The sequence below is a fragment of the Salvelinus namaycush genome, chromosome 14 (genome assembly GCF_016432855.1).
Source record: "Salvelinus namaycush isolate Seneca chromosome 14, SaNama_1.0, whole genome shotgun sequence".
NCBI lineage: Eukaryota > Metazoa > Chordata > Actinopteri > Salmoniformes > Salmonidae > Salvelinus > Salvelinus namaycush.
In genome coordinates, this window is record NC_052320.1 from 16,132,675 (window position 1) to 16,148,587 (window position 15,913).

A 15,913-nucleotide genomic window follows, 5' to 3' on the forward strand; every position below is an offset into this window, starting at 1 on the left:
AAATGGAACGTATCAAACATACGGTAACCACATGTTCTACTCCATTAGAATATTCCATTCCAGCCATTACAATGAGCCCATCCTCATATGGCTCCCCCCACTGGCTTCCAAGTCGTATTTATCTTCTATATACAAGCACAAAATAGCCTATGGTATAGGCCTATTACCATGAAATAAGAATATCATTATAGCCTACTGAAATTAAAGGGATCTGGCCAATTTACAAATAATGTTTTCATTATGAGTAAATAGGCTATGCATTGTAAGCATGTTATTGCCACTATTCAGAGCTATAATGTAAAGTCATATCGCACATTTTACGGAATGCACCTTTCAGTGGGGCCTAAACCCTTTTCCGTTCGCTCCACTGTGGCTGTGGGTGACTTCATTGTCTGTGCCATGGATTGCTGGAACGGAGCCAGACCAAATCACACACACGTGACCGGTCTTTCTGGGAATGTTCCTGGAAAGACGTGCGCTCGATCAACAATTAAAACTAGAGAAGGAAACATTGTAAATTTGAAAAACGAATCGCCCAGACCCCTATTGGTACAGACTGATAGAGCGTGAAATCGTGCGTTTAGACGGCAGCTCGTGGGGAACATTGTGGATTATTTGTTCATTATATTCCTGAAATGTTCTGATTATACAGCATGCTGTATAACAAGTGCTCCAGAACAGATCTTTCCATCGTTGTGTCCGCTCAAGGCTTCAATCATGAATTTCGGAGGACATGACCTGTTTAACCAGTGCAGGTAAAATTAATGATCAGTTGTAGCAGCCAAACATATATTTTCTGTGTTATTGAATGTATGTTGCCCAAACAGGAGTAAACTGCTATGCGATTTCTATGACAGGAAATGGCTTCATGCCTCAAGAAGACGTGAGTTGAGATTCAGCATAATCTTTTGTTTGCAGCATTAACACGCATACTTTTCCAGTTCAATCCCATCACACTTTACTCAGCATATTCATTAGTCTATTCGTAAGCATGTTCTATATTGCCAATTGACGATGTAAGCTATATAGAGCCTACGTATCCAGCCTAACCGTTGCGCAAACTACACAATTTTCATGTAAAATTGTGAAACGTTGAAATAAACTGTGAAAAAGTTGTCATTTGGTTCTAGGAGTTAGAGAAGATCTTCTGAGTAGGCTATTTCAAGGGTTGAACCACAGAACAATGAGATTTAGTTAGTTATAAAAAAAATATTGGGTTGGCCCTTTGGGGTCTTCCAAGAATGCACTTAGTAGGTGAGAAATAGCACACTTTCAAATGCCGATATATAGGACTATATATATATATATATATATATATATATATATATATATATGTTAGCCTACAAGTTTAGTCTAAGATTTGTCCAACGACCATACTATTCAATATAGTGAGTGGAATTATTAGGACACATGTAGGACGCATGTACAGTGCCTTTAGGAAGTATTCACACCCCTTTACTTTTTTCCACATTTAGTTTTTACAAAGTGGGATTCAAAATGATTTAATTGACATTTTGTCAACGATCTACACATAATACTCTAATGTCAAAGCGGATTTAAAAAAACAAACATTTGTAAAACATTTATGAAAAATAAAACACTAATATATCTTGATTAGATAAGTATTCAACCCCCTGAGTCAATACATGTTAGAATCACCTTTGGCAGTGATTACAGCTGTGAGTCTTCTTGGGTAAGTCTCTAAGAGGAAAATTCACTGTCTTATTGGTAAACAACTCCAGTGTAGATTTGGCTTGTGTTTTAGGTTATTGTCCTGCTGAAAGGTGGATTAATCTCCCAGTGTCTGTTGGAAACCGTTTATTTTTTATCCTTAAAAACACTCCAGTCCTTAACAATTACAAGCATAGTCATAACATGATGCAGCCACCACTATGTTTGATGATATGGAGAGTGGTACTCAGTAATGTGTTGTATTGGATTTGCCCCAAACATAACATTTTGTGTTTAGGACAAAACGTTAATTGCTTTGCCATATTTTTTTTGCAGTACTACATTAGTGCCTTGTTGCAAACAGGATGCATGTTTTGGAATATTTATATTCTGTACAGGCTTCCTTCTTTTCACACTGTCAATTAGGTTAGTATTGTGGAGTAACTTGAATGTTGTTGATCGATCCTCAATTTTCTCCTATCACAGCCATTAAACTCTGTAACTGTTTTAAAGTCACCATTGGCCTCGTGGTAAAATCCCCAAGCGATTTCCTTCCTCTCCGGCAACTGAGTTAGGAAGGACACCTGCATTTTTGTAGTGACTGGGTGTATTGATACACCATCCAAAGTGTATTTAATAACTTCACTATGATCAAAGGTATATTCAATGTCTGCCCTTATTTGAGAGGCATTAGAAAACCTCCCGGGTCTTTGTGGTTGAATATGTGTTTGAAATTCACTGCTCGACTGAGGGACCTTACAGATAGTTGTTTGTGTAGGGTACAGAGATGAGGTAGTCATTAAAAAATCATGTTAAACACTTAATGCACACAGAGTCCATGCAACTTATTATGCGACTTGTTAAGCAAACTTTTACTCCTGAACTTATTTAAGCTTGCCATAAAGCGGTTGAATACTTATTGACTCATGACATTTCAGCTTTTCATTTTTAATTAATTTGTAAAAATTTTGAAATACATAGTTCCACTTTGACATTATGGGGTATTGTGTGTAGGCCAGTGACAAAAACATTACAATTTAATACATTTTAAATTCAGGCTGTAACACAACAAAATGTGGAAAAAGTCAAGGGGGTGAATACTTTCTGAAGGCACTGTAGGCTATTCAACACAGCACATTTTTCAAATCATGCAGTGATAATAACACATGTATTATGGCTAGGCGTCAGTGTCTAGCTTTTGAAATTCTTTATATCATTTTTATATTAGTAATTATCCGGAATTTACAGTGCATTCAGAAAGTGTTCAGAATTTTTTCCCAACATTTTGTTTACGTTACAGCCTTATTCTAAAATTGATTAAAGTTTTTTCCCCACAATCTACACACAATACCCCATAATGACAAAGCAAAAATAGGTTTTTAGACATTTCTGAAAATGTATATACAGTGCCTTACAAAAGTATTCATCCCCCTTGGCATTTTTCCTATTTTGTTGCATTACAACCTGTAATTTAAATAGATTTTTATTTGGATTTCATGTAATGGACATACAAAAAATAGTCCAAATTGGTGAAGTGAAATTTAAAAAAATACTTGTTTCAAAAAATTATTGAAAAAAACAACAACTGAAAAGTGGTGCGTGCATATGTATTCACCCCCTTTGGAGTATCTGTCCATAGGACCACTTTAAGCCGTACACTCCAGAGAGCTGGGCTTTACAGAAGAGTGGCCAGAAAAAAAGCCATTGCTTAAATAAAAAAACAATCAAACACGTTTGGTGTTCGCCAAAAGGCATTTGGGAGACTCCCCAAACATATGGAAGAAGGTACTCTGGTCAGATGAGCCAAAAATGTAGCTTTTTGGCCATCAAGGAAAACGCTATGTCTGGCGCTAACCCAACACCTCTCATAACCCCGAGAACAACATCCCCACAGTGAAGCATGGTGGTGGCAGCATCATGCTGTGGGGATGTTTTTCATCGGCAGGGACTGGGAAACTGGTCAGAATTGAAGGAATGGTGGATGGCGCTAAATACAGGGAAATTATTGAGGGAAAACTGTTTCAGTCTTCCAGAGATTTTAGACTGAGACAGAGGTTCACCTTCCAGCAGGACAATGACCCTAAGCATACTGCTAAAGCAACACTTGAGAGGTTTAAGGGGAAACATTTAAATGTCTTGGAATGGCCTAGTCAAATCCCAGATCTCAATCCAATTGATAATCTGTGGTATGACTTAAAGATTGCTGTGCATCCAACTTGAAGGAGCTGGAGCAGTTTTGTCTTGAAGAATGGGCAAAAATCCCAGTGGCTAGATATGCCAAGCTTATAGAGAGTCACCAAAAGACTTGCAGCTGTAATTGCTGCAAAAGGTGGCTCTAGAAAGTATTGACTTTTTTTGTGTGTGTGTGTGTGTGTGTGTGGGTGGGGGGGGGGGGGGGGGGGTGGGTAGTAATAGTTATGCATGCTTAAGATTTCAGTTTTTTTGTCTTATTTCTTGTTTGTTTCACAATAAAAAATATTTTGCATCTTCAAAGTGGTAGGCATGTTGTGTAAATCAAATGACAAAACCCCCCCAAAATATTATTTAATTCCAGATTGTAAGGCAACAAAATAGGAAAAATGCCAAGGGGAGTGAATACTTTTGCAAGCCTCTGTATAAAAAAGTTAATGTAAATATCTCGTTTACATAAGTATTCAGAGCTTTACTCACTACTTTGTTGAAGCACCTTTGGCAGCGATTACAGCCTTGAGTCTTATTGGGTATGATGCGACAAGCTTGGCACACCTGTATTTGGGGAGCTTCTCCAATTCTTCTCTGCAGATCCTCTCAAGCTCTGTCTGGTTGGATGGCACAGCTATTTTCAGGTCTCTCCAGAGATGTTCGATCGGGTTCAAGTCTGGGCTCTGGCTGGGCCACTCAAGGACATCCAGAGAATTGTCCCGAAGTCACTCATGCGTTGTCTTTGCTGTGTGCTTAGGGTCGTTGTCCTGTTGGAAGGTGAACCTTCGCCCCAGTCTGAGGTCCTGAGCGCTTTGGAGCACGTTTCCATCAAGGATCGCTCTGTGCTTTCCCTCGATCCTGACTAGTCTCCCAGTCCCTGCCGCTGAAAAACATCCCCACAACATGATGCTGCCACCACCATGCTTCACCGTAGGGATGGTGCCAGGTTGTCTCCAGACGTGACAATTGGCATTCAGGACAAAGACTTCAATCTTGGTTTCATCAGACCAGAGAATCTTGTTTCTCGTGGTCTGAGAGTCTTTAGGTGCCTTTTGGCAAACTCCAAGCGGGCTGTCATGTGCCTTTTACTGAGGATTGTCTTCCGTCTGGCCACTCTACCATAAAGGCCTGATTGGTGGAGTGCTGCAGAGATGGTTGTCCATCTGGAAGGTTCTCCCATATTCACAAAGGAACTCTGGAGCTCTGTCAGAGTGACCATCAGGTTCTTGGTCACCTCCCTGACTAAGGCCCTTCTCCCCTGATTGCTCAGTGCGGCAAGCTCTAGGATGAGTCTTGGTGGTTCCAAACTTCTTCCATTGAAGAATGATAAAGGCCAATGTGTTCTTGGGGACCTTCAATGCTGCAGAAATGTTTTGGTACCTTTCCCCAGATCTGTGCCTCGACACAATTCTGTCTCGGAACTCTACGGACAATTCCTTCGACCTCATGGCTTGGTTTTTGCTTTGACATGCACTGTCAACAGTGGGACCTTATATAGACAGGTGTGTGCCTTTCCAAATCCTGTCCAATCAATTGAATTTGTCTCAGGTGAACTCCAATCAAGTTGTAGAAACATCTCAAGAATGATCAGTGGAAACAGGATGCACTTGATCTCAAAAGCAAAGGGTCTGAATACTTATGTAAATGAGGTATCTGTTTAATTTTTTTTTATACATTTGCTAACATTTCTAAAAACATGTTTTTGCTTCGTCATTATGGGGTATTGTGTGTAGATTGATGAGGAAAAACAATTATTTAATACATTTTAGAATAAGGCTGTAACGTAACAAAATGAATACTTGCACTTTAGATGATTTGTGTGTCTGTTTGCCTTCTCAGTGCGTGTCTAAAATAGCAGACAGTGATTCCTACCAGACCTTGGGTCAACAAACATATTGAGAACCATTGGACGCTCAAATCCTCAAGTGTTCCATTGCTGTCATGCCCAATGATTATACCGACCAGTGCCCCCGACAAATACCTCAACGCAATCCGGCTAAAAGACTGCAAGCTGGAGTCATGTCAAAGTGCGTCAAGACTAAGAGAGGATGCCGCACGGTTGCAAAGAGCCATGTCTCACCTTCGGGTATTTTCATTATTGTAGGCCGACATTTCGATTAATGGACTATTTCAGTTACCGTGTAAGGACTCTGAACACGTTTTCAATTTTATTAGAATATTCAGACTACATTGAATTACAACAGATTGAAATGTCTTTTTTTTTTTAAATAAGCAGAATTGAAACTTTATAGCCTGCTATATCTGACATGAATTTAGCCTAACATTTAAATTCAGATGACATTATGTAAAGAATATTTGACAGCCTAAACGTATTGCACACTTATGAATCTAATATTCTCAGCCGCATGTTCCTCTCCCTCTTGCTCCACTCTCGGTGTTCTTCAGGCTGGTACTGGGGCCCCCTGACAGCTACTCAGGCTAAACAAGTTCTGATTAAAGCTCCAGAGGGGACTTTCCTCTTGCGAGACAGCTCCTACCAGGGCTACCTCCTCACCCTGTCTGTGAAGACCAGCCTTGGCCCACACACCTCCGCATAGAGCATGGAATTGGCATGTTTGACTCAGTTCCTGGAATGTTTGGCATGGCCACGAATGCGGAGGTTTGAGGGGGCTGTAGATCTGGTGCAGCACTATGCCTTGACTTATAAGCATCTGGCCAGTCAAAAGGAGAGACTCAGGGCTCAAAAGGAAACAGGAGGGGCAAACCCTTCGCCCCCTGTAGAGAGAACTCTGCTGCTCAAGCTCATCCGCCCCTCCATAAAGTCTCCCCTAGTCTCCAGCACCTTTGCCGCTTTACTATTAACCAGCATTCTCGCTGTCACCAGGACTTACCCTTACCAGGGTGGCTACATGACTTCTTGCTGGAATACCCTTTTGTGCTGTAGGAAATGTTCATCTGATGTTTTGATATTCCTGAATTAGACTTTAATTGGACATCAATGATCAGTGTCCTAATGTAGTGTTGAAAATTGGCTCTCAGCTGTATACATGCTGGTTCCTAGATGATCATTTAGCAAATCTCTCCGGGCCATGGATCGTCACAGGAGACTTCGGGCTATGGATCATCACTGGAGGTCTGGAGCGTAGAGCTGGCACAACGCGTGGACAAATGACCACCTTTGCACGGCAAGTGCGGGGAGATGGCACAAGATGCACTGGGCTGTGAGGGCGCACTGGAGACACAGTGCGTAGAACCGGCGCAGGATGTACTGGACCCTGGAGGCGTACTAGAGACTAGGAGCGCTGAGCCGGCACAACCCGTCCTGGACAGATACCCACTTTAGCACGACAAGTGCGGGGAGCTAGCACAGGACGCACTGGGCTGTGAAGGCGCACTGGGGACACAGTGCGTAGAACCGGCGCAGGATGTACTGGACCCTGGAGGCGTACTGGAGACCAGGAGCGCTGAGCCGGCACAACCCGTCCTGGACAGATACCCACTTTAGCACGACAAGTGCGGGAAGCTGGCACAGAACGCACCAGGCTGTGGAGGCGCACTGGAGACATGGTGCGTAGAACCGGAAAACATGGCACCTGAACGGTGACCAACTCCACACGGTGAGTACAGGGAGTTGGTTCTGGTTCCCACCTTGGCTCTGCCAACCACCCCATGTGCCCCCTCCATTTTTTTTTGAGGCTGCCTCTCGGGCTTCCGTCGTGGCCGCGAACCCCGGTGTCGTCGTTGTTGCTCCTTCGCTGCCTCCGTCTGCTTCCATGGAAGGCGATCCTTTCCGGCCAGGATTTCCTCCCATGTCCAGGATCCCTTCCCGTCCAATATATCCACGCTGCTTGGTCCGTTGTTGGTGGGATCTTCTGTAACGATCGTTGTTTGAAGGATTGGACCATGGTGCAGTGTGGAAGGCGTTCATCATTTTTATTAATATGAACCAACAACAAAACAATAAAGAGTAACAAAATGAAACGTACAGCTTTGTAGCGCTAACAAGCAACAATACAAAATCAAGATCCCACAAACAACAGGTGGGAAAAGGCTGCCTAAATATGATCCCAAATCAGAGACAACGAAAGACAGCTGCCTCTGATTGGGAACCATAGCAGGCTAACATAGAAATATACAAACTAGAGTACCCACCCTAGTCACACCCTGACCTAACCAAAATAGAGAATAAAAAGGCTCTCTAAGGTCAGGGCGTGACACTTTATAAATAAATTGGATTGAATTTGATTGATGATGGATTCCAGACCATCGTCTTGCCTTAGTTGTCTTATAGTGGACATGTCTTTATGCTGCAAAGGTGGCTGATCTGAGTGTCCTATCCATTCCCATTTTCTCTGAATCCTGCAATGTAACTTGGTCATTATCAAGGTTGTGTAGTTTCAGCTGATCACACTTTTAGTTGTTTTTTAAGACTGTCATTGTGTCACTCAATTTCAGGTCTAAATTGGGGTTCCTTTATAGATCTTCGAGATGCTGAAATAACCATCTCTTGAAATGAGCAAAAATACTTCCAAAAATCCTCCTACACCTCCTTATGTACAGTGTAAATGAGCCGCTTATGGTATTTGCAACCATTTGGCAGAGCCATTGGGATATTGCATTGATCTGTTTTCATGTGTGACAGAAGCTAAAGTAAAACATTTTTTTTTAGATAAGCCATAGAAATGTGATATTTTATAACTGCCTATTTTATAACTGTTTCTGTATCTGCCACTTGAGAATGATTGAGAATAGCAAAAGTGCATTTTAACCACATTTTGCTTAATTCCTTGATGTTTACTCAGCTCAGCTTGAGCTCACCGCTCTTTCTAGGAAAATAAAGACAGGGGAAATGCAGTGCTCTTTGAGGAAACCATAGAAACGGAGAGAGAGCGTGTGTTGCAGGGAGTGGGGGGAGTTTTTTTTTTACCTTTCCCAGAATGATTAAGCCTGTTTCTGTTTGACTCCAGTTCAACCACAGACTCTTTGAGAAGTGTCTCAGATTTTTCCTTTAATTTCAAGGTGGACATTCATTGATTATTGTACAAAAACAATCTACCACTCGTAGCTTACATGCTGCCAATGACTGGAACGAACTGCAAAAATCTCTGAAGCGAGAGACTCATATCTCCCTCACTAGCTTTAAGCACCAGCTGTCAGAGCAGCTCACAGATCACAGCCCATCTGTCTATCTACAGGTGCAATCTACCTACCTCATCCCCATACTGTATTTATTTATTTATCTTGCTCCTTTGCACCCCAGTATCTCTACTTGCACATTCATCTTCTGCACATCTACCATTCCAGTGTTTAATTGCTATATTGTAATTACTTCGCCACCATGGCCTATTTATTGCCTTAACTCCCTTATCTTAACTCCCTTACCTCATTTGCACTCACTGTATATAGACTTTTTGTTTTCTTTGTTCTACTGTATTATTGACTGTATGTTTTGTTTATTCCATGTGTAACTCTGTGTTGTTGTAACTCTGTGTTGTTGTATGTGTCGAATTGCTATGCTTTATCTTGGCCAGGTCGCAGTTGCAAATGAGAACTTGTTCTCAACCAGCCTACCTGGTTAAATAAAGGTGAAATAAAAAAACACCATTGCAGAAAGATGCTGTGAGTGTGCACAGAGAAGGTTGGGGCTTATGCTGTAGTAATATGGCATTTCACTAATGCAGAGGTGTGTATGTGTCTGTGTGTGTATTTGTTGAGCCGATTGAATGACTCAGTTCCTGGAATGAGGATTCCTGGAGGCTGCTGCACAACTCACCCACACCGGATTCCCACTCAAAGACTCAACTACAGAAAGAGAGAGAAATAGACAGAAAGAGATGTGGTGGGTTAAGATAATTTTGAACAATGACTTTTCATGCCTTTTTTCACAATAATTTGCCATATTCATTCTTGTCTCATCAAACATCTTTATTACAGTTCTTTATAGCTTTACTACACATTCTTATCTACTGCTTACTTACCAGTAAGTGACTTAGAGGACCCTGTCCTTAAACAAAACACTGTAAATTATTGAAATAGCAGGTATGATTAATGTAAACACATTTCTTATTTTTTTAATTATAGATTGAATAAACACATCTCTTTTTTTCAGAGTTCATGCTCTTACTCCGCTGTAGATAGGCTCTTTATAACTGCCCAAATAATCAAAATGTTCTAGGTTCAAATCACGCATAAACAGCAGAGCAACCAGTCGATGTACAGTAAATGCCCATGCCTTAATGTAGGTTTACATAGACCCACAAGTACAAAGATGATTTCATCTCCCAAGCACCAACATGAGTAGAGGTCTCCCACCAGTACAAACTTTCTCAGTGCCAAATATGATTGCTCTTTACTTTGTCCATCCTCTCCATACCTGAGCAAGGACTCATCTTTTTTTAACGTTTACCATAAGTCACCATGGTCTACTTAGTCTATGGTTCACACTGTACATGTTTGTTTCCCCCCCAATTTGACCAAGCGTGGTCCATTATCCGCCCTGGGCCTTCTCTCATTGTGTCTGCCTGCAGTTCTTGGTATTGAACTTCGTATTGAACTGGCTGCCTATGTGCCAGACATAGAGTCATCTGTTTACATGAGCTATGTTTTCGAGGGCCTAGTGAGGGGAAGGGATTTGTGGTGCAGAGCCCAATGGAGAGGGAGGGAGAGGAAGCGGAAAATAGTTGCTCTGAGAAAAAATGTAATTGCAATTCCATCTGTCTATATTCATGGAAGGAGGGAAATGCTGTAAGTCAACCCTCTCACTGCACGGACTACCTCTTCCTCCATACAATAGGCCTACTAAAATACCAAAGAGTATTTGGTAAATTGATATGACAGTCCTTAATAAATGGTGTACAGTATGAGTTTGGCGACACGTACCGACGCATCAGGTGCATAGCACTCAGCTTCTGTCTGTTCCAGAGACGCTTCATTGGCTGCATTCCTCCGTCTCCCATTCCCTGCTTTCGTGAATTGGTTTGTCAATCAAAGGGCTATTATGTTTTCTTCCTGGTTAGCTGCAAAGTGAAAGAGGAGTAACGTTCGGTGAGTGTTCATTACAACCACTTTCCTGATTAAGGTAAATTGGACAAATAATTTAGAGCTAGCAATATGGTTATCCGCAGTGGTACTCTTCTAAGACACTTGCAATACGCCAAAGTGAAAAATAAATTGAGCTGCGTAATCCAAAAGCTGTGCTACCAGGTTGGTCTGTGACAACGTTAACTGGAGCTGTTCAATTCAGCAAGCTAAACACACGATGCATGACATTGCTTGCGTAGCAACTTTAACGAACCAAGTAATACAGCTAGTTAACTTACTAGGTTACCAAAAGCCCGTTTTGGCCACCCAAGGCCATCATACAACCAAGTGTAGTGGTGACCAGCATATTTGATGTATGCTATTCACGTGCGTCGGCCTGGGTGCTGCGCACATTCGCTAAATCTGAATCTTTTAAAATTATTTGTAATAATTTAGCTAGAAATTTGAATATTAGTTTGCTAAAGCTAAATCAGATAATCCAACCTGAGCAGAATTTTACCCGAGCTCACACATGTGAATAATATGGGCATTGTTGTGTGGACCACATGACTACTAGGTATAAATGTAGGACATATCCAAAAATGTGACTTCTATTATGGGTCATGCTCTCTACTATTACCGTTTCATGTGGAAACGGTGGCTAGAAAGCAGATTAGAGGCCTCCGTAAAAAAGCTTGCCATCATAGTTAGCTGTTAGATCAAAGTGCACAGAGTAAATAGTTTCACTATCTGTATCAAATTTGGGTGAAGATTTCTCTGCCATTTTTTTCCTCTTTCTCGTATGTCTAACCATGTGATTTCTACTTGTTTTGTCTTTTGGCCCTCTCAGGCATATTTCACACTGATTAGTGAAAGGGGAGAGACCATGTGGAAGTCACATGAGCGACAAGGATGAGGAAAAAACAACTGGGAGAGGACTGCTACCGCCTAACTTCTCAATCCGACTGGGGATTTGCTGCTTCCGAAGCTTGGCTGGGACAGCCTAGCAGCCCCTGACTCAACCTCTACCCACACATATGCAATGAACAGCACTACTCAGCCCCCTGCCCCCATAGACAGGGATGTGGCAGTCAGCTCTGTGTTGGTACCATTCTTCCTGATCACCTTCATCGGGATAGCTGCAGCTGTGGTGAGTGGCTAACAGGAACATCACATGTTGGCCTACAGTGATACAGTTAAGAAGTACTACTTTGATGAGCTAAAGCTTTTGATTTAATAACCTTTAAAATGACCACATAACAACTCCTGCATTTTATTTGAACCAGCTAAACTAGTCATCTTTTTTATTGCAGGTGCTGTATGTGCGCAAGAAGAGAAGGTAACTTCCTTTTATTCTCTTCCTTATTGCTCTCAGCAGGTGTATGGTTACTTATTAAAGCTACATTATGTAACTTTTTGGGTGACCTGGCCAAATTCACATAGAAATGATTGTTATAGATCTTTCATTCTCCTTGAAAGCCAGTCTGAGGTAGATCTGTTCTCGGGGCGCTATTTCTATGCTTCCCTTAAGTTTAGTTTTTGTGTCTTTTGCTTTTGATACTGTACACCAGCGTTAAACAGCTGAAAATAAAATATTTTTGCTTATGGAAAATATATTTCAGAGCGGTTTAGATGGTACAAGGATTCTCTACACAATGTCTGCTTGTTTTTTCACATAAACTGAAATTAGGCAAACTATTATAATTTTAGCAACCAGAAAATGGTGGAGTGATTTATGCATAGTGCACCTTTAAATTGGCCAACTCCTTTTGAACAATACACAGAAATCTTACAATAATGTCAAAAAATTGTCTTCTTTCATTGGTCACCATGTCACGGTATACTCCTTTCCTATTGTGTGTTTCAGAATTGACAGGCTCCGGCACCAGTTGCTTCCAGTCTATACTTACGACCCCTCTGAAGAATTACATGAAGTTGAACAGGAAATGCTGTGGAAAGAGGAAGATACTAAGGTATGATTTCACCCTCGTCTTTGTCTATGAATCAATTGATAGGCTACAGTAACATCTGAGATCCTTTCCTATGTGGCACTTTTACAAACACTAGATGGCAACTTTGGCCACGTATAAATAAAGGCCATTTTATGTAATGTAGTAATATCAAATGGAGCTGCTTTGTGCTTCATCTTTGTAAAAAAAAGAAAAGATCAGTTCTGAAAGTGGAGCTGTAGGGTAATCAGTGCTGCCTTTTAAAAATATTTTATGAATGACGATATCAACGAATGTAGACATTTGAGAACTTGGTCAACCGGATAAGTGTGTCTGATAATGACTAAAATGTAAAGGTAGGTTTATTTTGCAGAGATGCGGTACGACTATGTACCCTCGCTTATATGTGAATAATAGTTCGGAGCATTCTGACCGCGCGTCGGATGCCTTTCTATCTAACTCTCCCAGAGAGTCTTGTCACCCGACTTGATATCACTTTACGTTTCTGCTCGGTATAAATTGCGTGTCGGCCGCGTGGGGAAAACTCCCCTAGCTGGATCTGTTGGAGCTTGAGCTGTTGTTTCCAACTCTGGTGTAAGTCAATTCAGCTTTAGCCACACCTTGTGGGTCACTTAAGATATTTGCACACAGTGTTTATTTCAAATGCATGCCATATACAACAGTAATGAAGAAAAACTCAGGCGACAGTCAGATTATCTGAAATCTAGTATGTGACTTTGTGTCTGCAGGTGGTGAAGGGTTGGGCACGATCATACCAGCAGCAACGTCCCCTGTTGATGAAAGATACCCATGCATGAGTGTGTTGGAGCAGGACATAGATCTGTGACATCAAACAGATCAGTGGAGTTAACCCTTGAGATGCCAGATTTGTCAGTCATTCAACATAAAGGGGTTTTAGGAAAAGCATGGAGAACAGCCTGTCATGCATTCCGCATCATGCTCCTCCTCAGTCATCATCTCTGTTGGAGCATTTACTTTGTACAGCGTCAGCCTCTAAGCTAAGAGGAGGTTGGTTATTATGTGATTGTGAACCTCTGATGCCATGCCCCTGTGCCCGAAAGCTGTGGCATACCCTAAACCACGACATGTTGGCTAACTACTAGTGGACATTTATTTATTTGAGATTATTTATTCAAGTTTTTTTTTAATTTTAATTTTATTTTTTATACTGTTTGTCATAATGTGGGCGTTACTGAAACTAAGATGGTGCCATCCATCCAAACTAGACACTGGTGTTACATTTGCCTTAAATGTCTATTGTTTTAAGTAGTAATATACCAGTGAGATTAGCAAAGCCTTGACCTTGGGTGGGATGCTTACTGTTGTACTACTAGTTTTAGTGGTGTAAAATTAGGTTACTATGTCCCTCACTATTCAATGTAATAGAAGTTACACAGAAGGTATGCAATCAATCAATTTGAGTTCTTAAGTTGCTGTTTTGTTTCCCTGTTTGTGGCACTTTGCATGCCATTATGAAAGCAACCAAAAGAATACCTCCTCCTCGTCATCATACAGATACTGTATGTTATGATGAAAAGGTGGTGAAATCAGAAGGAGGATGTATAGAGAGAGAAGAGATGGCAAATGAATCTAACTAGTCAACCAACCTCCCCCTACCCCACCCACTCCTCCACTATTTAGCTGTGACTACTCCCCTAAAAATGTCCTGTTGGGAAGGCAGGGCACCAGGAGGATTGTTCTTCTAGCAGAATAATCTATTTCGAAGAATGCCATAGGCCTGACTGTATACAGTACTCAGGAAACCTCAGCCACCCATATCTTTAAAGAAATAAGTGACCAGTGATTCATCCTTGAATTATATGTGCTCTAAGTTACCCTCTTTTCCTCCTTGCATTTGTGAATGTCATGTATTCAGGATGAGAAGGATGAAGGTTTCCATTGAAATCAATCATCTTATCAGCACATGTATATGTACAGTATGTTGGAATCCACTTGATAATAATTTAAACATGGCTATATACACTGTGTACAAAGCATTAACAACACCTTCCTAATATTGAGTTGCACCTTCTCAGAACAGCCTCAATTCGCCGGGGCATGGACTCTGCAATGTGTCGCAAGCGTTTCACCGGGATGCTGGCCCATGTTGACTCCAATGCTTCCCACAGTTGTGTCAAGTTGGCTGGATGTCTTTTGGGTGGTAGACCATTCTTGATATACACGGGAAACTGTTGAGTGTGAAGAACTCAGCAGCGCTGCAGTTCTTGACACACTGGTGCGCCTGGCACCTACTACCATACCCCATTCAAAGGCACTTAAATCTTTTGTCTTGTCCATTCACCCTATGAATGGCACACATCCACAATCCATGTCTCAAGGCTTAAAAATCCTTCTTTAACCTGTCTCTTTCCCCTCATCTACAAGAATTGAAGTGGATTTAATTGAAGTGACATCAATAAGGGATCGTAGCATTCACCTAGTCAGTCGATGTCATGGAAAGAGCAGGTGTTCATAATGTTTTGTACACGCATTGTAGATCAGGTATTTCCATTTATTTTAATGTGGAATTGAAACTTGACATGATTAGTTGACTTTCTCCTGAATGCGAACTGCTACATATTACTCTCCACTATTTATAAAGTCTATGACTTAATTCCCATGCACATTAAACATATACAGTTGAAGTCGGAAGTTTACATACACCTCAGCCAAATGCATTTAAATTCAGTTTTTCACAATTCCTGACATTTAATCCTAGTAAAAATTTCCTGTTTTAGGTCCTTTAGGATCACCACTTTATTTTAAGAATGTGAAATGTCAGAATAATAGTAGAATGATTTATTTCAGCTTTTATTCCTTTCATCACATTCCCAGTGGTCAGAAGTTTACATACACTCAATTGGTATTTGGTAGCATTGCCTTTAAATTGTTTAACTTGAGTCAAATGTTTTGGCTAGCCTTCTACAAGCTTCCCACAAAAAATGGGGTGAATTTTGGCCCATTCTTCCTGACAGAGCTGGTATAACCGAGTCGGGTTTGTAGGCCTCCTTGCTCACACACGCTTCTTCAGTTCTGCCCACAAATTTTCTATAGGATTGAGGGCAGGGCTTTGTGATAGCCACTCCATCTTTGTTGTCCTTAAGCCATTT

The 15,913-nt window shown here is 41.2% G+C and overlaps 1 protein-coding gene and 1 pseudogene across 2 annotated transcripts; both read left to right on the top strand.

Annotated features, from left to right (window-relative positions):
* Positions 1-850: 850 nt before the first annotated feature.
* LOC120058621 lies at positions 851-6,757 on the top strand (annotated as a pseudogene).
* A 4,022-nt stretch (positions 6,758-10,779) lies between these two features.
* LOC120058862 (small integral membrane protein 29-like) lies at positions 10,780-14,983 on the top strand. 2 transcript variants are annotated; one of them, XM_039007600.1, is made up of 5 exons: positions 10,780-10,857; positions 11,684-11,983; positions 12,147-12,172; positions 12,701-12,806; positions 13,532-14,983. In XM_039007600.1, the coding sequence occupies exons 2-5, from the start codon at positions 11,876-11,878 to the stop codon at positions 13,598-13,600; spliced, it is 309 nt and encodes a 102-aa protein (XP_038863528.1). In that variant the 5' UTR covers positions 10,780-10,857; positions 11,684-11,875; the 3' UTR covers positions 13,601-14,983. The 2 variants fall into 2 exon arrangements, with proteins under 2 accessions (XP_038863528.1, XP_038863530.1); XM_039007602.1 differs by having other exon boundaries at positions 10,831-10,891.
* Positions 14,984-15,913: the final 930 nt, after the last annotated feature.